At 33.6% G+C, this 21,446-nt stretch overlaps 2 protein-coding genes across 3 annotated transcripts in view; one reads left to right on the top strand and one right to left on the bottom strand.

Moving 5' to 3' along the window:
• PLCL1 (phospholipase C like 1 (inactive)) overlaps positions 1–21,446 on the top strand; it is a 406,607-nt gene that overhangs the window by 21,102 nt on the left and 364,059 nt on the right. The gene's annotated exons all lie outside the window — the stretch shown is intronic.
• The window catches only part of BOLL (boule homolog, RNA binding protein), a 54,403-nt gene continuing 44,949 nt past the window's right edge, over positions 11,993–21,446 (bottom strand). Inside the window, exon 9 of one of the 2 annotated variants that reach the window (XM_033113065.1) lies at positions 11,993–12,318. In XM_033113065.1, the coding sequence (XP_032968956.1) occupies positions 12,295–12,318 (24 nt within the window). In that variant the 3' untranslated portion in view covers positions 11,993–12,294. The remainder of the gene's footprint in view (positions 12,319–21,446) is intronic. The other variant, XM_033113064.1, reaches the window with a different exon arrangement.

Here is a 21,446-nt window from a genome sequence, read left to right as displayed (position 1 = left end):
TAAAGTAATCCTAAGGTTAATTTACTAATCAATATCAGGAAAAATTTACATGTACTAGGACCTTTTTTGAATAGTTTGCATAATAGGTGAGATAGTAATAAGATTTTTAAGAAGTTTCTTTTATGTGTCGCTAAAAATGTTATATAAGTGGATACCTTTCTTTGTTTTGATACCAAAGTTAAACATGTGAAAAACAAAGATCCTAAATATGGTTAGCAAGAAATACATTGAAAGCATTAAAATTATCTCAAATTGTTGATGTATACTTTAAAGTTATTATCCTTTACATGTTTTCTTCCAAAACACCAAAGGAAGAAACGATATGCTTTTTAGGCAATACTTTTTAAAATTTCTTTTATATACTATCACTGGTTGTTTCAGAACTATATGAGGCCAGCATGAGGGTTTAGACTCCATATCTTTGTTTTTATATCATGACTTGTAGGAAAAAGGACATTGATAATTAAAAGCTAAAACATTGATCTTTTATAGTTATTAAAGCTGTTTTTGCTATAACGGATATGTTACATTATAAAATAAGAGCAAAATATCACATATTAAGTGATGAAAAGTAATTTTCTTTTTTGGTACATTAATATATTTCCATACCACTTCTATTTTTCTGTACTTTAGGTCTGGAGAGAAAAATGAAGTAATATCATCTTTATACAATTGAATACAGTGTGGAAGTTCATTAATACATTTTGGTAGAGCACAACTGCCTAAAATAAATTAGCTAAGAAAATCACTTCAAATGTCAATATTTTTGCGAAGCAAAATGCAATTACTCTTGGACTCTTGAAATTTATAAAAGATTTAGAACAAAAATGCCTTGGTAGACACTGAATAAACCTGAATAATAAGTATAGGATTAAAATGTATACTGAAAACACCAGACAAATGGAATACTAGATTGTTTCATGATATTTTTGACAAGAGCTCTAATTATAGAACACTGGACCTTAACTCATACTGTGTTACTTTCAAAATAAATATAGCAAAATAAAATAATAGGTGAAGTGACCTTAGGATGTGCCAGAATATTCTTTAATATAACTATGTTATTACAGTTTATTGCTCAACTTAAATATTTAGTCCAGAAACATCTTGGCAATGTATCTAAAAAATATATACATCAGTGGGTAGTTTATTATCCTTTATAAGACAGGATAAAGAAATTAAGTTATAATGGGGTTATCTTCCTAATAGTATAAGGTTTTAATATATAATTCTTATTCGTTCCCAACAGAATTACCAACCAGTTTTAGGTCTTGGGGTAGATATGAAATTAAAATGGTGAAAAAAATAAGACTCCTAGTATTGTGCAATCAAATTTCAATAATGCTAGAACAAATTCTATGTAGTCAATTTAAATATTGCTTATTTACATAACTTTATTGTTTTATTATTAATCCAATCTTCTATAAAAGGAATATAATGTTTTTATAGAAGAAAGTTGGGATATATATATATGAAACAGGTGCCATTTAAAGAAAGTTGGCATGGCTATTTTATAATTTTGAAAAGTTCTACTTAATGTGGCATTTTTCATTTGTAAAAAACTTCCAGTTCTGTAAGAGCAAGAATCTTAGCTTCTTTGTATTTACAAGGTGAAATGTTACGCGTAAGTTTTATTTAAGTTTAATGTTCTGAGAGTCTAGAAATATCACAAACTAAGACCTGAATCAAAGATAAAAAGGAATATTAACAGTGTCACTGTGTTAAAAGGAAGAAATATGTTTTCAATCTGACATGATATATGCAGTGAATGCTTATACTTGCTAAGATGCTCTAAGAACCCTTGTTGTATGAATGACAAAAGAGGGCCAGAGATATTTTTAAGTATATTTAAGAATAGTGTCAAATTTATCCATAATGACTGGTGTAAAATAAATGGTCATAATATGACGTATTTTCATATATGTACAAATTATTTTTATATGTATTAATGTCAGCCTAAATTTCTAATGTAAACCTAGAGTTTGAAATGTTTTATCAAAAACATTTAATATAGGTAAAATATATATAAACTTAAATACAGTGAAACAAAAATAATTAGAAGCTAGAATCTTTGCCGTATTATCTCCCTAACAAGGTAGTGTTTTTTTTTAATTTTCCATATTACAACAAATGGCCTGTTGCTATGTCTAGTCTGTATATGCCTTGGCCATGTCTACAATATATGAAACATCTGAAACAAAGCTGAAAAATCCAAACACCAAAGATGTTTTTAAGTGGTTGTTTTTAACATTACCATGTTGATAAGACAGCCAGATGATAACCAAATTTTTCAAACTTTATCAAGGTAGTTGTTGTTTTATAGGTAAAACCTTTGTTCTATTTGTTACAGATTACAAGTCTATGTTACTTAAGTGTGTGTGAATTAATAAAGGAAACCATGATTTTATCCTGCATCTTCAATGTTCTGGCTACTAAGATTTCTTTAATTCCTTTAAAAAAGCAAAAACATTTAACTTTAAGCACATCCAAAAACCTCATATTTGTTACCAGACCACTCATGAGGCTAGTTGTTTTCTTTTATTGGGTAAAATAGTTATTCAAGACTCTACTTAACAGGATCCATAGAGGAAGGTGGAATAAGAATTGAATCCTCTGCTCTGAAATCTTTTCTAGGATGAAATTGTGGGCTTCGAGAATATCGAGGTTTCAAACCCACAGATGAAGGTTGAGAAAAGCTTCTCACAGAATTTAACTTTGGTTCCTATTAAGAGATTTCAAAAAAATTAGGATTTTAATGCATTTTAAGTGGTTCTTATAATTACTTAAGGGAAAGATTTTAAGAAAAAAAAATATTACCTGGGCTTGGATTCTGAGGAGACAGGGTGTGCTTTAGGAAATCCCCATTAGAGTATAGGTTACCTTATAACCTGCTGCTGGACAGGGAGGCATCCTAGGGCTATAAAAACACTCACTAAAAAGGATCGGAGAATAGCCATATCTAATAGTATTTCTAAATTAGGTTATATTTCCTTTGTGCCATCCCTAAACTTTTAAAAACAAGATTTATGTAGTTAGTGATATACAAAATTAGAGTTAGATCCTGTGGCTGAGAAAGCAACTATCCAGAGAAAATAAGGAATTATTAATATATTTTATTAATAAATTAATAAAATAATGTTAATAGACTAACATTTTATCCTGCTGTTAATAAGTAAAACATTCAATGAACAGACTCTGTTCTAACAAGTGATTTTTATTTGATCCACTGCTGAATATAAGGATTGTTGGAGATACTGCTTTGCTCAAGACACTTAAATAAGAAAATTTCAGCTAAGGCGTCTATAATGATTAAATACCTACCTCAGAGCATCAGTGTTTAGCCAAATCCTTTTGTCTACAAACCTCATCATTTGCTCTGCTTTAAATTTGCATCATTGCTCTGCTGTAAATGATTTGAGTTTGAATGTGATTCAAGAAGAATGCAAGCATCAAGGAGCCTGAGTTTATTTCATAAAGCTGAATAGAACTTTGGAAGTAGCATGTAGGCCAAATCAATTGCCCCACCTGAATCTGACACAGAAATTTAATACCAAGTGTTCTAGAAGTTATTCTAAAATCAATTTACTTATCTATAATTCAGGAAAGGGAACTGGAGCTTTTAAGATAAAAAGCAAATTTCTCTAGCGCCATATTTGTTAATATACCATTGTACTTTCCAGGATTTGGGCACATACGCTACTCTATTTACCTACCAAGAGTGTACATGTCTACTAACAATGAAACAACTTGCCAATACTAGAATAGATAACTATAAGGAGGAAGTCATAAAAACAATAATGTTAACTCTTTTTTATGGCATATCAGACTGAGATGCTTCTAGGGTTAAAAATGTTTTAAATATGCAATTACACAGATAATTTATTCATACCACTTCAGGATACTTTGCAAAGTTACAAAACAGTTGTCTAACCAGAAAAGAAACATTTATGAAGTATTATAAAATATAGTTATCAAAATCAGTTGTGAGAAAATTCACTCCAATGACAACAGGTTATAGATACTGCTGCAACCTTAGTTACTGCTGCAATTTTTGAGCTAAGGAGACTTCAATAGGCAATTCTGTTAATGATCCATTTATCTTATAATCACATACATTTTATTAGTATAAAAAGTGGCATGAGTTTGGTACTTGTCATTAGGATGTAAAAAAGAAAACTATAATAACCCTTTCCCAAAATAGCAGACACTATCTGGAGGGTTTATACAAAGACTGATAAATACTTAACATTGCAGCTATTAGCAAGAAGAATGGAAAAGAAGAAGAAAAGCTGGTGGACTTTATGCTTTCAAAAACCTGTGTCACGTTCCCAAAATATAAAGAGTATATGGCACCGCCTATAAATATCCTTTGTTATCAGAGGGACTGATGTTTTTCTGGGATAATTTAGAAGGCTTTCCGTCTCACCTTGTCTTTCTTATTTTACTTCCCAGAATGCTGAGTTGAACGACACTTTTAAAGAAAATGTTTGATTAATAATCTAAAACATTAAATTCTAGAATAAAACTATTTTCACTGTTTTGGTTAACAAAATGTTCATACTTAGGTTATGTGATAAACAGTTTCACGATTATCACAATTTGTTTATTTCAGAATTGAAATATTTTCTTATCCAGTTTCCCAGATTCTTAAGGAATTAGAGTAGACATTTTATTTGTGTCTAAGATTTAATTTGTGTAAGATTTAATTTTAGTGATCCAACAAAAGATAACTCTTGGATGAGATAAAAATTATTTCTGAAAAGTATTGTGTTCTCTAAGGATCTTCCCCTCGCAGATTCCCTCACCCCCCGCCCCCCGCTCCCACTCCCCAAAATCACTTGCCTCCTTATAGGTGACAATTTATTAGTAATCAGAAATTTTGGGTCCTACCACTTAACAGTTATATCATCTTGGGCAATTTTGTTAACCTTTCTACGTCTCACCTTCTCTTATAAAAAGTGCCTGATTATCTCACAAAACAAAGAAGTGGATAAAATGAGATAATGTATGTGAAGTGCTTATAAATTGTAAGGTGCTATATAAATATAGTTATTCCTGCCTTGGAATAATAGGGTAAGCAAAAATGTGATATTTTAAGCATGATTTTAGAGCAGATTATCAACATAAACAAAGTTAATACAATTTTATAAAGAATATTATCATGGACTTTAAACAATCTTCAGTGACTTAAGCAAAGCTTTTCTTTAGAACCACCTAGTAATAATATAGCAAATTTAGTTACAGAGGTTAAGTTACCAATATTACAAGACTTTATCCCATAGTTGTTGACTCTGTAGTTAAGTTATATGATTCTATGATTTCATGTTTATAACATAGGGAAACAGGCTTGTACCTGAACACATTTCTATTTATATAGTACCTGTATCAATGGTTAAACCAGAAACCATAAAGTCTCAAGGGTTAAAGTAATAGAGGAGGAGTTCAGGCCTCATGGCTTAATCCCTTTCATACTTTACGTTTTGATCCCAGTTTAATGTTGCATTCATTTTGTAATATATTCATAGGGTAACCTGCATCCCAATTTCTCTGGGACAGTCTAGATTTATACCTATTGTATTAGAGTTTCAGTTTTGAAAAATAGTCTTTGAATAGAATGATTTTATAGGATTATAAATATGATAAACTTTTTTGTTGGTCAACAGTACATATTTCAAAAATTATTTCAATTATTTTTGGTGTCCCCTTTCACTCTCAAGTGTCCTTATTTGAATGATGAATATGTCATTTCTGCATATAATAAGAACTTGGAGCAGAGATCAGCAAAGTCAAGAACTTTCTGACTACTATAAGGAGCAGAAATGAAAGCACAACTTGGTATGATAGATAAACATCAAAGAAATTTGTCTATAGGTAAACAGCCTTGATTTCTATAAAGAAAATCAAATCAAGTCCGTCTGCTCTTCATCAATGAAGGTGGGAGTGAAATTCAAGAAATATGAGTTAGAGAACAGGGACTCCTAAGTCGGAATCAAAATAATCATATTTCAGAGAAGGTAAAGCTGATATTCATATTGGAACTTGGCAAGTCTCTGAGAATGTCATTATCTCTGAGAAAAGATGTAGTTACATTCTTACATATGATTCTATTCAGATAGACCCTAACTACAAGTTTTTCTGGCTATTAGGTTGGTGCAAAAGTAATTGTGGTTTTTGCAATTTTTTTTTTTTAATCTGTCAAACTGCAATTACTTTTACACCAACCTAATAGAACAAACTGTACTTTATAACAATAGAGACAAGATTCTTTTGGAACTGCATGATCTGAGTTTAAATCATGTCAGCGAAAACTATATTGTTGGTTATCTTTACCTAAAGTGTATGAAGATGTTTGGTTTGAAGGATGGTGAATAAAGAAAATAGATTAATTAGATGATTTATATAAAGAAATGATCATTAGAATAAATTTTGGATATTTTCCCAAATCATCATTTAGAAGAAAATAAAGAAATCTGAATTCTCTGTAATAAGTATGCAAAATTTAAGCAAAAGTGACGATGAGTTAGAAAGTTACTTTCAAGAAGCAAGTAAATGGATTAAATGAGTTGTATAGTGTTAGGTTTATATCCTAAATCAGAGTTAGAATATTTATACAAAGTTTTTAACTTTAAAAAATACAAATTTGTTAAAGTACAACACAAAATGTTTCATTATTAAAATTTCATTATTACCCACAGTGTTTCCCCGAAAATAAGACTGGTTCATATTAATTTTTGCTCCAAAAGACGCATTAGGGCATATTTTCAGGGGATGTCTTATATTTTCATTTCTTATATTTTGAATCTACATTTATTCAAATACAGTCATGTCATCTTCTGAAACATCGTCATAATGTACTAAATGCATCTGTCTGGCTGACGATCTTAACTAGGGCTTATTTTCGGAGAACACGCAGTAGGACTGTATCTATGAAATCCTTTGAGGAAACAGGATAGCCTTTTTGAACTCAAGATAAGATCCAGATGTCCAAAAGATGTCTATTAACTAACATATCCTTTCTAGTCGCATCTGATCTTTAGGAATTAGACACAAAGGTAACCTTTGCCTGACCATCTTTTAACATTTCATTTTATAATATTTATAATGTATAAAGCAAAAGAAATTGAGGATTAAAAGGATATAATATTCCATGTTCAAGCAAAAGCTATCCTGGTTCTCTATTTTTCATACTTTAAAATGCTCACCTTGTTATTATAAGAAACCATTGTGAATAACATGGAGCTTAAGAGGACTAGTGGGTTCAGGAATGGAAGGAGAGGAAAGCTGTGAAAATAGAACGACACTCTCTTAAGTATGAATCTTAGCTACTTTTAAATTGGATTCCTTAAACCAAAAACATCTTTCTCCACAATCCCTGAATTTTTTCACGTTATATTATGCTTGCTGATGGAAATTCTACCAAATTGGATTAAATGTTTGGGTTAATAGGCATTCTCTTTTAACACTATTCTTAGTGAAGTCGAGGAAGGGAAAAATCCTTTTTTCTCTCGGTTTTATTCCCAAAATCTAGAATTCAAATTGGTATTATTAGATTATATATTTAGCTCAATACAGACATCTTTAGTGGGAATACTTGTAAATTTAAATATCACTGGTAATATGATTGGAATTAGGCAAAACTCTTCCAAAATTAAGTATGTTTGCCTGCATTTCTTTTCTTTCAGTTTAGTCACATTTGAAAATGAAAGCAGAGATGACAGTGCCTAAGTAATGGCTACATAGCTAATATCTTCAGGCGCTATCATTTTTAGTCAAAAAAGTTATCTGCATTGGGTAGATAAGGAAAGACTCAAGAGTGTCTAAAAATTTGGAGAAATTCTATCCAAAATAAATAATAGAGGGCCTCAGAATGCTACTAGCCAGAAAGGGGAAAGCCAGATGAAAGGAAGACTTTCTCATTGTCAGCACACTCAGTTTTGTTTCGTTTTTTAAATTGATTCAAACAATAAGTATACTGGTACCTGGAAAACAAGTTGGAAAGGAGATATACAGATAAATAGACAGGAAATTCTTTCCAGATTGAAACTGGACAACTGGTTGGCTTAGGGAATTCATGGGACAGGAAAAATATAGTTTGATTTTTAGCTTGGAATTTTCCAAAGAGAAAACTTTTTGAAGTACTGAAACCTATCAAAGATAAAGATATAGAGAGAATGTCACAAAGCTTGTCGATGATAAGTAATGGGAGGAAAATGAATGCTAAAAACTTTGAGACCTTTATTTTGAAGACTTTATACTTCAGACTCTCCTTATAAAACAAAATAACAACACAAAAGACTACCCTCTCCTCACAAGCTGTTATTTTCCCCAGGGGGAAAAAAACTCTCAGATCTATTTTATCCTCTCTATTCCACGAAGGAGGAAACGAAGATAAAAAGTAATAATCTGATCAAAGGGCTTTCTTATTAAAAAATTCTCTCTTTAGGTGTAAGGGCATACTAGATTCTTGTAGGTACATCCCAAAGAAGTGTGAGGTTCTGTGGCTCCTCAAATTTTCTCTGAGGAGGAACAAAACCAATAAGTAAAACCACTGAAGTGAGGAAAAGACAGCCTGGGAATCAGGGAAGGGCTTTAATTCCTAAGTATGGAGAGGCAGCTTGTCACACCTGTTTTCGAAAGGAAAGAAGTACACCATGATGTTAATGACTCATATCACCTTCAGATAAATACTAAGTGACATTTACTCATGGGTACAACCTTGGTAGAAATGCAAAACTGAGGTTAACATACTAGCCTCACTAAGAAAATTATGCACCAAAGTATTAGTAAATAATCAAGTATTGGCTTTTTTTAAACTAAAAAATACCTATCAAATGATGAAAACTGACAGACCAGTAGATGGAAAAATTTTTAATTACATGTTTTAAAATAAGTCAGATGTCAATATAATATCACCATTTACTAGCCTAAATAACATTTCTTAACGACTTTTCGGCCTGTTACTATGTATCTTCAATATAATCAAGCTTGACATTATATTAGTTGATACTGTTTAAAGCAGTATGCCTAAAAAGAATGATAAAACAGGAAATCTTTAATTTGTTAGTTCACTAGTTTGAAATCTATGCCTGTTATTTTATATTTGCGGATCCTGACAGGTCAGAAAGTAGGTAACATCAAGATAGCCATGAAACTAGTATTATACAGAAAACTGAAGGATTATGTCACATGGAAAGGAGAAATAAAATATTGACAGTGTAAAAATAAAACAAGTGATCTTGAATTGCACTTGATTTCTGAGGAACCAGGAAAATGCAAAAAATATTAGCAAATGTATGCAATACATAAAATCAAAGAAACAGATACACATACAGCAGGTCTGACAAACAGCAATAACTAGCTGCTAATCAGAAAGTGGTACTCAACATGGAAGGACAGAAGCTGATAACATATTTTTAGGAATTTATGCACAGGAATGAAAACACTGAACAGAGTTGAAAGAAACAGTACCAATTATGAATATTATATCCATCCTTTGGGTAACATTTTGCCCTTTTCCTCTTTTAAGTCTATAGAGATTTCAGAATAAATTTTTGTCCAAGTTTAGGACTAGGGGCCAGCAATTTACTGTTGTAACAATAGGGCATGTTGAAGCATGATATCAAAGTTGGATAGGATGCCTTCCTAAAGTCTTTTCTAGTCCTTTGATTCTGTATTTTAATACTATCCAAGCACTACCTCTGAGAAAGACGCCAAGAATTTTTGTGTATGTGACCCCAATTTATTCTTTTATAGTGAAATATAGCATAAATCCAGCAAACACACTCCTACATGCAGGAGTTATATGTAATTTGTTTGAAAATACTGTACTGCCATTATTGGCAGAAATTATAAAGCAATGTTATAAAATAAGTCACAACACTTTTTCTAAGCCATCTTTCTGAAATCAGCTGACAGAGGAAGTTAAAGTCTTAATTTTCCAAAATCCTTTATCTTTTTAACATGCTACCATCTTTCTATCTCTGACTGTATTAGAGATTTTGGGAAAACAGGTTACAAAATTATTACCTTGTAATTTTGGTACATATACTAATATTTATATTATCCATCTCACTCTAACACAAGTGAATTTCAGAGGTCTTCAGACTGGCCTTTTAAAATGGGTACTAAGTAAGTATAAACTTACTTTTCAAATTTATCTAGAAGATTTATAACAACAACAAAAGAAACCAAAACAGTCTTTACTTAGTATATGTAAGGAGAATTTTCATCCTTCTAATCTATCTGTTTTTAGAAGTAACATGTTTGGCTATCAAGCTATGCTGGAAGGTTGATGATATTCTCCATATATTCAGGTTGACAGTAATTCCACAGGTTTGATTAGCTTTTCAAAGTAAAACTAAATTCTAAGAAAGTGTATATATATATAAATAATATATATGTGTGTATATATATAATGTGTATATGTGTGTATGCATATAATTACATATGTATATATGTTATATATGTGTATGCATATAATCTATATAGTTCTGTGGAAGAAACACATTTGAGTATCAATTATTATCAGAGTTCCTTATGAAATAATACATCATTAATTTTTATTAACAGTCCAGGATTTGTTTAGCATCATGTTTAACATTTTGAAAATCAAAACGTTAACTTTTTTTGTTCTCAGGATAGTACTATTAAAAGAAGATCTACAACATCAGTGGTTAATATTTTTTACTTACAAAACAAAAACTTCTGAAATTTCACTGTGGAACTTATTATTCTATTTACATTTTTAAAAACTGAGAATAACTAATATACATAGGATCCTTGTAGGCTAGTATGTTCATATGGCTTACTGGTCTCATGAAACAATTTGACTGATAAACATATTAATTATGGTTTAAAAAGAAATACCCTATTTGACTCTCCAGGATAAACTTTGGGTCTATGTCCTATTATTTCTATTGTTGTTGCTGCTGCTGTTACTGAGCATGGAAGACATTTGGGGATGGATTAGGAGAGGGAAGAGAGATTTATTAGGGTAATGCCAATATTTATGGTTATGGCTTTTTTCCTTCTGTTCTAAAATTAGGAAGTCAGTGAAAGAACTGCAAATGAATGTAAGAAGGATTTTTTATACTACTACAGAAATTTTAGTAATAACACTGAGGATTGCTTCTGTAACTTTTGAAAAATGGCTTTTCTTCCCTACTTATTTTCCAATTTTATATTAAGACTTGGTTTTAGAATCAGAATTAAAAATTTTCCTTTGGTGTAAGAAATAGTTTTGCTTTTTATGAAAATAATTTGTCCTTTTAAAAACGAATAACGAATGTTATATATATATATAATTGCATATATTGGTAACATATAAGAAAGGTAACATATATACATATACATACATACATACATACATACATATATATATATAATTGCATATATTGGTAACATATAAGAAAAGGTCAAAAGATTAAAGCATTCAAAGGACACTAAAATACAGTGAAATATCAGTCAATGTTATGGGATCATGTCAGAGATGAGCTCTTCTTTTATCAAAACAATTCTATTAGGTGATCCATATTATACAAGATTTGGTGCCAAATGGCTTATGTTATAGGAAGGCTGCAGCATTATCTCAAATATTAGAGAAAAATTTTAATGCAGTTATAATAATCACATGAAAAGGCAAGAATACCGATCATATTGATCATGCTGGTATTTCCAATATTTGGAAAATGTTATAAAAAAGAAGTATAGATACTATTCAAATTTCGAAAACTATGGCAGAAGCAAAATTAAAGCGTAGCAGTAACAAGTAAATAGACAAAAGCATATTAAGTGACAAAATAGCAAAGTAGAACTGAATAATTAAGATTAAATATATGCTAAAAGGCATGAAAGTATTAAAAATTCCATTAGAATTAGAAATGACTCTTATCCTAAATATTAAAATAGATGGCAAAGAATATGAAACATAACTTCTAAAAGGTTGAGAAGAAAAGAAATAACACAAAACAGAGAAAATGAAAGACACCTCACTATTCTCATTGTGGTTATTTATGGAATGGATAAAACATGTAGAAAATGTTACTACAGTTAGATTAACACATTTAAAAAAACAACATGCCATATCTACCTAAATAATTTTGTAGAACAGCTGAAGAAGCAAATTTCATCAAATTTAGACAGTTTATAGTGGAATAAATAAGTATGGTGAGGTAGTAACTAACCCTAAGGTTCACAATGGGCAGCATCTAGCCGGTTCGTTGAAGCTGGATCTCGGCCACACAAGGAGCATTGGACAAGAAATCAGTTGAGCTGGACTAGAGCTGCCCAATTGTCTTAATAATGAATGCTCCACACTGTCTGTTAAGTAAAGAGAAAGAAAATATAGATCAAAAAGACTGAATGGGAAAAAAATAATAAGGTACAGTAGATGAGTGTAGAACATCAATGAACATTTAGTAAATAGTTGCAGAACATGTAATAGTAATTATATTAATGTGTTATGAAGTGAAAGGCTAGAGTTTAAGAGGGTTTGAGAACTCAGGAAAGGCTTGCTCCCCCATTCTTTGAGAGCTTACTACCAATTTTATTAATTTTTAAAATAAGTTTTTTTCAATTACAGTTGACATACAATATACTAGTTTCAGGTGTATGACATAGTGATTAGGCATTTATATAATTTACAAAGTGATCACCCTGATAAATCTAGTACCAATCTGGTACCATATATAGTTATTATAATACGAATGACTATGTTTCCTATGCTGTACTTTACATCTTCATAACTACATATTTTGTAACTACCAATTTGTACTTCTTAATCCCTTCCTCTTTTTCACCCCCCTAACCCCGCTCCCATTTGGATATCCTCAAAATGTTCTCTGTATCAATGAGTGCTCATTTTTGATGTTTTGTAGATTCCATATATAAGTGAAATCGTATGGTATTTGTCTTTCTCTATTTCACTCAGCATAATGCCCTCTAGGTCCATCCATGTTGTTGCAGATGGCAAGATGTCATTCTTTTCCATGGCTGAGTAATATTCCATTGTATATATGTACCACTTTTTTATCCACTCATATCTATTGATGGACACTTATATTGCTTCCATATCTTGGCTACTATAAGTAATGCTGCAATGAACATATGGATGCACATGTTCTTGAATTAGTGTTTTGGGTTTCTTCAGATAAATACGCAAAAGTGGGATTACTGGGTCCTTCTTGTCTCTTGTTATAGCCTTTGTTTTAAAATCTATTTTGTCTGGTATAAGTATTGCTACCCCAGCTGCCCCCCACCCCCATTTTCATGAAATATCTATTTCCATCCCTTTACTTTCAGTCTGTGTGTGTCTTCCAATCTGATTTGAGTCTCTTGTAGGCAGCATATGTAAGGGTGTTGTTTTCTTATCCATTCAGCCATCCTAGCTTTTGATTGGAGCATTTAATTAATTTACATTGAAAGTAAATGTTGATAAGATACGTACGTAGTTATTGACATTTTATTAATCATTTTTATCTTTTTTTCTTCTTCTTAAAGAAGTTCCTCTAACATTTCTTGTAATACTGGTTTGGTGTTGATGGACTCCATTAGCTTCTTGTCTGGGAAGCTCTTTATTTGTCCTTTGATTCTAAATGATAGCTTTGCTGGGTAGAGTTATCTTGGTTGTAGGTCTTTATTTTCCATCATTTTGAATATTTCATGCCAGTCCCTTCTGGCCTGCAAAGTTTCTGTTGAGAAATCAGCTGATAGTCTTATGGGAGCTCCCTTGCAGGTAATGAACTGCTTTTCTCTACCTGCTTTTAAGATTCTCTGTTTTTAACCTTTGACATTTTAATTATGATGTGTCTTGGTGTAGGCCTCTTTGGGTTCATCTTGTTTGGGACTCTGCTTCTTGGGCTTGTATGTTTATTCCCTTTGCCAGGTTAGGGAAGTTTTCAGTCATTATTTCTTCAAACAGGTTTTCAATTCCTTGCTCTCACTTTTCTCCTACTGGTACCCCTATGATGAGAATGTTGGTACGCTTGATGTTGTACCAGAGGCCACTTCAACTATCCTCATTTTTTTGGATTCTCTTCCCTTTTTGCTGTTCTCATTGGGTATTTTCTGCTACCTTATTTTCTAGATCGCTGATTCTATCCTCTGCTCCATCTAATCTGTTGATTGTCTTTAATGTGTTCTTCATTTCAGTTACTATATTCATTTCTGATTGGTTATTTTTTATGTTTTCTATCACCATTTTTATGTTTCCTTATGTCTGTTGAAGTTCTCATTAAGATCATTGAGCATCCTTATAACCAGTATTTTGAACTCTCCATCTGGTAGATTGCTTGTCTCCATTTTTGTTTGTTTTTCTGGAGTTTTGTTCTGTTCTTTATTTGGGATGTGATTGTCTTCTCATTTTGGCTGCCACCCTGTATTTGTATGTATTAGGTAGAGCTGCTATGTTTTCCTGCTCTTGATTTGGTGGCCTTATATATTAGGCGTCCCATGGGGCCCAGTGTTGCAGTCTCCCTGGTCACCTGAGCCAGGTGCTCCAGGTGTGTCCCTTGTGTGGGTTGTGTGTGTCCTCCTGTTGTAGTTGAGCCTTGTTTGCTGTTGGCACATCAATAGGAGGGATTGACCCTCAGGCGGACTGGTTGTGAGGACTGGCCATAACTACAGTGGAGAAGCTGTTGTGAATGGCTGACCCTATGGAGAAGGATTTGCGTTAGTGGGGTTCTGGTGCCTGCCAAGTCTGCCCTTTGGGTATGTCATTGTGGATGTGGTTGAGTGGTGCTCTGGTGTGGTCTGAAGCTGGCTACCAGGTGTGTTGGTTCTGGGGCCTCTTGGGAGAGACTCTCCTGCAGGCCAAGGTCAGCTGCCGCCTGTGGCCTGCCTGGGGCCATTTGATCTGAGCTACAAAGTGATCTGAAGATGGTTGCCACTTGTGCTGGGGTTGGAAGTGCATGGAGAGGCTAAGCTGTGAATTGAGAATGACTGCTGCTAGTGGTGGGCTTGGGGCTGCTTCGCAAGAGATATGGGGCATGTTGAGGCCAGATGCTGCTTATTTGGGGTTTGTGAACCTTTGAGAAATTTTAGAAAGTCTGCAGCTTGAGCCAAGACTGGCCACTTGTATGGAAAAGCCACTGGAAGCAGCTTGGGTAGGACTGCAAATTGGGTGGGGTGGGGGAATGGTGTTGGATAGGTTGATGGAGACTCAGATATGGTGCCTGCCTGTGCATGCAGGCTGGGTGGGTTGAGGGCTCACCAAAGGAACACTGATTCTTCCAGCACTTCTGAGAGAAAGCTGCCACTCCAGCCTTCGCGCTGCAGCCAGACAATTCACTACCCACCTGTATGTCTCCAGTGCTTTCTGAGCTGATGCCCCAGTGCTGGAGCACAGAGTGAGTCAGTCCATCAGCAAGTAAGGCCACATGTGGGCCCGGTAAGAGGAATGCATGGGACTCTTGCAGCCTTCCGTCTTACTCAGCCATGATCTCTGCTGTTCTTCAGAGCCAAAAGTTACTGGGACTTCTCTTCCTGGCACTGGAACCCTGAGTTGGGGAACCTAGTGTGGGGCTGGGACCACTTGCTCTTAAGAGGGAATTCCACAGTGGACACAGCCCTCCCAATTTTTAACTGCCACATGTGGGTGTGGGACCAGCCCATTCCATGTCTCCATTCCTCCTACCATTCTCGATGTGGCTTTTTCTATATATTCTTAGGTATAGGATTTCTGTTCAGCTAGACTTCAGGTGGTTCACAATGATGGTCATTCTGGAGGAAGTGAGCACAAGTGTTTACCTACTCTGCTATCTTGACTGGAAGCCTCTTACAATCTAGTTTAGACAATCTCTACTCTAGTGCCACAGTATAGATGTTTAATATATAAAACAAGGAACAGGGCAACACAGAAACAACTTGTTATAACATTGCTTTTATTTTTGAAAACATCATTAGGTGAGTTTTAAAAACATGTTTTTAAAACTGGAGTAGCGTTTGGCTGAAGACAAGAAAGTTGTCCAAAACCCAAAAGTACCCTTCAAGCTGGCATTGATAGGACAAGTATACAGGTATCTATGCCATATAATACAGAGTAATTCCATATATATGTGTCATCCTGAGATTTTGGTGTGTGTTCAGATTAATTTGGATCAAAGAAATAACCTACTTTTTGCTACCTTTTTGGTATTTAGGGTATAGGCCAGCTCTTAATTTAGGGAACCAAGCTGTCCTGCGACATATTTTAAATTTTGGGTAGGCTCAAAAATTTCCACATTTGTTCCAATATCTCTAGAGCATTACTGTCTGATAGAACTGTTTATGTTGATGAAAAGGTTCTATATTTACACTGTCAGAGCCCATGCTTCAACCAACTGAGCCATCCAGGAACTCAGCAGTAGCTCAGCTCAAGGTGCCGTGTTCAATCTTAGTTGCAGGGGGCGGAGCCCACCATCCCTTGTGGGAGTTGAGGAGTCGAACCGGCAACCTTGTGGTTGAGAGCCCACTGACCCACGTGGGAATCGAACGGGCAGCCTTCAGTGTTAGGAGTACGGAGCTCCAACGGCCTGAGCCACTGGGCCAGCCCCGAGGAACTGAATTTTAAATTTCATTTATTTTAATTAATCCAAAACTAAAACTAACTAGCTTCATGTGGATAGTAGTTATTACCATACTGGGGACAGCATGGCTCTACAGTTTTAAACTTGTCTGGTTTGCTAAACTCTATAGACTGGCCTATTCAATACTGTCCAATTCTACTTAATATTGTTCACTGCTGTATTCTCAGTGTCTAGAATGCTTGCCAGCACATGGTAGGTGCTTAACAAATATGTGGTAAAAGAATGAACTCTATTGTGGTAATATATAGCTATTCATGCCTAGTCAACTATTCATAGCTTATTGGTAATATGCTCTGGTCCTCTCAGGAAAAAAATAGAGAAGTCAAACTGTTCTTCATGTGTGGAATTACTTGGTGGGAGGCTCAATATGCCGAGAGAGAACAGGAGTGGTGCCAGCGTCATTACAGCTCAAAGAAAAAAGAAAAAAAGAAATACAAATAAATTGCAGCACATGAATAACTTAGGTTGATAAATCTGGGAAAACTGAAGGAAGAATATATTTACATTATTAATTATGGGAAAATTAAGGAAGAATATAATAGTTAATGGTAAGGATGTAGGTAAGAGTTGATGAGAGTAATAAGAGGAAAAATAACTAACTTCAGATAAAAAAATAAATTCAGATTTTATGCACGACTAAAGGATGGAAATTGAAGATAGAGAAATCTTGAAGAAATATATAGTAATCTGGCTAGGCAATAAGAGACCTTAGAAAAGGGATTTGGCAGTGGAAAGGAATGAATATATTATTCTTAGCCTATTAATAAGCTGAAAAGATGACACAAAACAGTAATAAACAGACCACGTAGAATCAATAGGTCAGAAAAATCACTGGTATTGTTTTGATTTTAGAGGAGAAGGAAGATGGACAAACCAACATATAAGAGGTGAGGATTCTGAAAATAAAATGTAGGAAATTGTGTATTTATGATTTTCAGTTTAAGGAGGTAGTAACCATCCATTCAAAAGTTGTTATTTTAGGGTTAAATTATAAAGACAATCAAAGCATTAGGGTGAGATTCACTATTAAACATTTACTAAAATGCAGAAAAAAATTGTAAAACTCCCTTAGAAGACAATTTAGAGGGTAAAGAGAATTGTGCCATGATTAATAAGGAAGAAATATATTTTTGAAATAGACAATGAAAGATCAAACTGAATGCAAGAGAGCCACATCTGAGAATTAATAAAATTTGAGCACAGGTTAGTTGATAGTATTGGATTAAAGAGAATCTAAGAGGAAAAAAACTAGGACAAGACTCTTGGGATTTGACATAAGAAGTCATCAAATCTTGGTGGTAAATCTTAGTTGAATAGTTTGAATAAATCTCAATACTGAAATAATAATTTCATAGGGAATGAAAAAGATACCCCTATACTCTTCACTCATGCCTTAACAAAACAGAGAAATTTAAAATATTGGTGAAGTGTGGAATACAAAATCCTACTGCTTGTTATCATGTTTTCTCAATGTGGGGAATGATGTTATCCAAAAAAGTTTAGGAAACAATTTTTATAAGGGGTTAAGATTTGTTGAATTGAATCTTATGTCATGAAACGTAAGGTGCTCTCCAAGAAGTCTGTGATTGAAGGGAAAAAAAAGATGGGTAAAAAGAGATAAAAATGTTCATTTAGAGGGAATGACAGAATCAGAATGCAAAGAAAAAGTGCAAAAAATAAGATAAGAAACACATAACTGGATATAGAAATAAAATGTGACACATAATGATATAGATTCCCTCCATAAAAGAAGTATAAAATGTACTCAGAATACTATATCAACTAATACCTATCCTTATACAGTAAGTAATAAATATCTCAAATTATCTTTATCCACACTCTCTCCTACACTGACTAAGTATTTTGGCTGGTAAGAACTTACGGCAAATGTAAATATTAAAGCAGTCCAGAGGCTAAGGGTCAAATAATCCATGTTAGTTTAAAAGTCTATTAAAATATATAAGTTTAACTAAAATGTTTGTACTATATTTTACATTATACTTTAAGAGGACACATGAACCTGACAATGGGTTAACCCAAGGTTAGTGGAAGTATGGCCTATAGGCCAAATCTGGCCCCTCACCTGTTTTTATAAATAAAGTTTTACTGGAACACAGTCACATTCATTGTTTATGTTTTATCTATGGTTATTTTCCATTACAATAGTAATGTTGAATAGTTCAGACAGAGACTGTGAGGCTTGCAAAGCTTAAAATATTTACTATAGGGCCTTTTACAGAAAGTTTATTGAGCCCTGGTTTTAATCTATCTATTCAGGCTAAAAAGACATTTTTAGGCTGAGAACTTCTGAAATTCTATGAAAGAAAACCTTAATAAAATGTCTTAAATTCGAAAAGTATATACACTCTATATTTCGGAAATATCACTGGCCTTAAATATACTGGATTCACCTTGATTAAATAAATGTAAAAATCAGAAATTACGAGTTTCATAGAAACCTTGAGAGAAACTAGGAAGGTATTAATAGTAATACTTTTGAGATTACAAATAACAGGATTAACTGGGTACAGTAAGTTGTGACATACTGATTGGTTCTTGGAAACTATGACTTTAAGTGAAATGATGGATAACAAAACCAATCTTGTTAAGTTCCTATGACATATTTCTGGTCACAAAAGCATCACAAAACATCCAATCACAAAACTTCTAATTAAGACCCAAACACTTTTTTTTTAATTGAAATTTATTAGGGTGACAATGGTCAACAAAACTACATAGGTTTCAAATGTACGATTCTATAATACATCATCATCTGTACACCCAGAGTCAGTTCTCCTTCCATCACCATATATTTAATTCCTCTACCCTCTTCTACCATCCCCCTTCACCACTTATCCTCTGGTAACCACTAAACTGTTGTGTCTATGAGTTTTTGTTTGTCTTGTTCCTTTATTGCCTTCAGTTTTATATACCACATATGGGTAGTCATATGGTTCTTGACTTTTTCTGTCCGACTTATTTCACTTAGCATAATAATTTCAAGATCCATCCATGTTGTTGCAAATGACAGTATTTCATCTTTCCTTATGGCAGAGTAGTATTGCATTGTGTACATATACCACATCTTCTTTATCCTACCTTCTATCGAAGGACACTTTGGTTGTTTCCATGCCTTGGCCATTGTAAATAATGCTACAGTGAACACTGGAGTACATATATCTGTATGGATAAATGTTTTCAGATTTCTTGGGTAGATACCCAAAAGAGGGACCACTGGGTCATATGGTAATTCTATTCTTAATTTTTATTTTTAGGAACCTCCATACTGTTTTCCATAGTGGCCGTACCAATTTACATTCCCACCAGAAGTGTATGAGGATTCTTTTTTCTCTACAACCTTGGTCTCCAACACTTGTTATTACTTGTCTTGCTGATAATAGCCATTTTAACAGGTGTGAGGTGGTATCTCATTGTGATTTTTGATTTGCATTTCCCTAATAGCTAGGGAAGTTGAGCAGTTTCTCATATATCTGTGGCTGTATGTTTTCTTGGGAGAAGTGTCTGTTCTGGTCCTCCACCCATTTTTTAATTGGATTGTTTTGGGGATTTTTGTTGTTGAGTTGTAAGAATATATATGAGGTCTGAATGAAAAGTTCGCAAACTTGTTGCAACGATGTTGCTATCCTTTTTATTATATCAGAGGGATTATTCATTATGAATTTCTGCCAACTGGACAAACAGTTAACCAACTTTACTATTTGGAAGTGCTGAAAAGACTGCATGAAAAAGACGAAAATGACCTGAACTTTTCGCCAACAATTCATGCATCACGGCAATGCACTGGTTCACACAGCACTGTCTGTGGGAGTTTTTAACCAGTAAACAAATAACTGTATTGGAACACCCTCCCTACTCACCTGATCTGGCCCCCAATGACTTCTTTCTTTATCTGAAGATAAAGGAAATATTGAAAGGAAGACATTTTGATGATATTCAGGACATCAAGGGCAATATGACAACAGCTCTGATGGTCATTCGAGAAAAAGAGTTCCAAAATTGTTTTGAAGGGTGGACTAGGCACTGGCATCAGTGCATAGCTTCCCAAGGGGAGTACTTTGAAAGTGATCATAGTGATATTGAGCAGCGAGGTGTGTAGCACTTTTTTTAGGATGAGTTCGTGAACTTAATTGTCCCATCTCATATTTTGGATATTAGCCCCTTATTGGAGGTATTGTTTGCAAATATCTTTTCCCATTCAGTTGGTTGCCTCTGTTTGGTTGATTTTTTTGCTGTGCAGAAGCTTTTTAGTTTGATACAGTCCCATTCATTTATTTTAGCTTTTATTTCCCTTGCCTTTGAAGTCAAATTCTTAAAATCCTCTTTGAACCCAAGGTCTATAAATTTAGCACCCATGCTTTCTTCTATGCAGTTTATTGTTTCAGATCTCATGTTTAGGTCTTTGATATGTTTTGAGTTAATTTTGGTACATGGTGACAACAGCAGTGTAGTTTCATTCTTTTGCATGTGGCTTTCCAATTTTCCCAGCACCATTTATTGAAGAGGCTTTTTTCTCCATTGTTTTTGTCTCCTTTGTTGAAAATTATCTGCCCATATATATGTGGGTGTATTTCTGGGTTCTCAATTCTGTCCCATTGGTCTGAATGTCTGTTTTTCTGTCAATATCATGCTGTTTTAATAATTGTCTTTCTGTAATATAAATTGAAGCCAGAGAGTATGACACCTCTAGGCTTGTTCTTTTTTCTTAGTATTGCTTTGGCTGTTCGGGGTGTATTGTGATTCCATACAAATCTGATGATTTTTTGTTCTATTTTTTAAAAAGGCTGTTGGGATTTTGATAGGGATTGCATTGAATCTGTATATTGCTTTGGGTAATATGGCCATTTTAACTATGTTGATTCTTCC

Source organism: Rhinolophus ferrumequinum, chromosome 8 (assembly GCF_004115265.2).
Source record: "Rhinolophus ferrumequinum isolate MPI-CBG mRhiFer1 chromosome 8, mRhiFer1_v1.p, whole genome shotgun sequence".
NCBI lineage: Eukaryota > Metazoa > Chordata > Mammalia > Chiroptera > Rhinolophidae > Rhinolophus > Rhinolophus ferrumequinum.
Note: the sequence above shows the minus strand (reverse complement) of the source record. Positions and strands in the feature narration are given on the sequence as shown.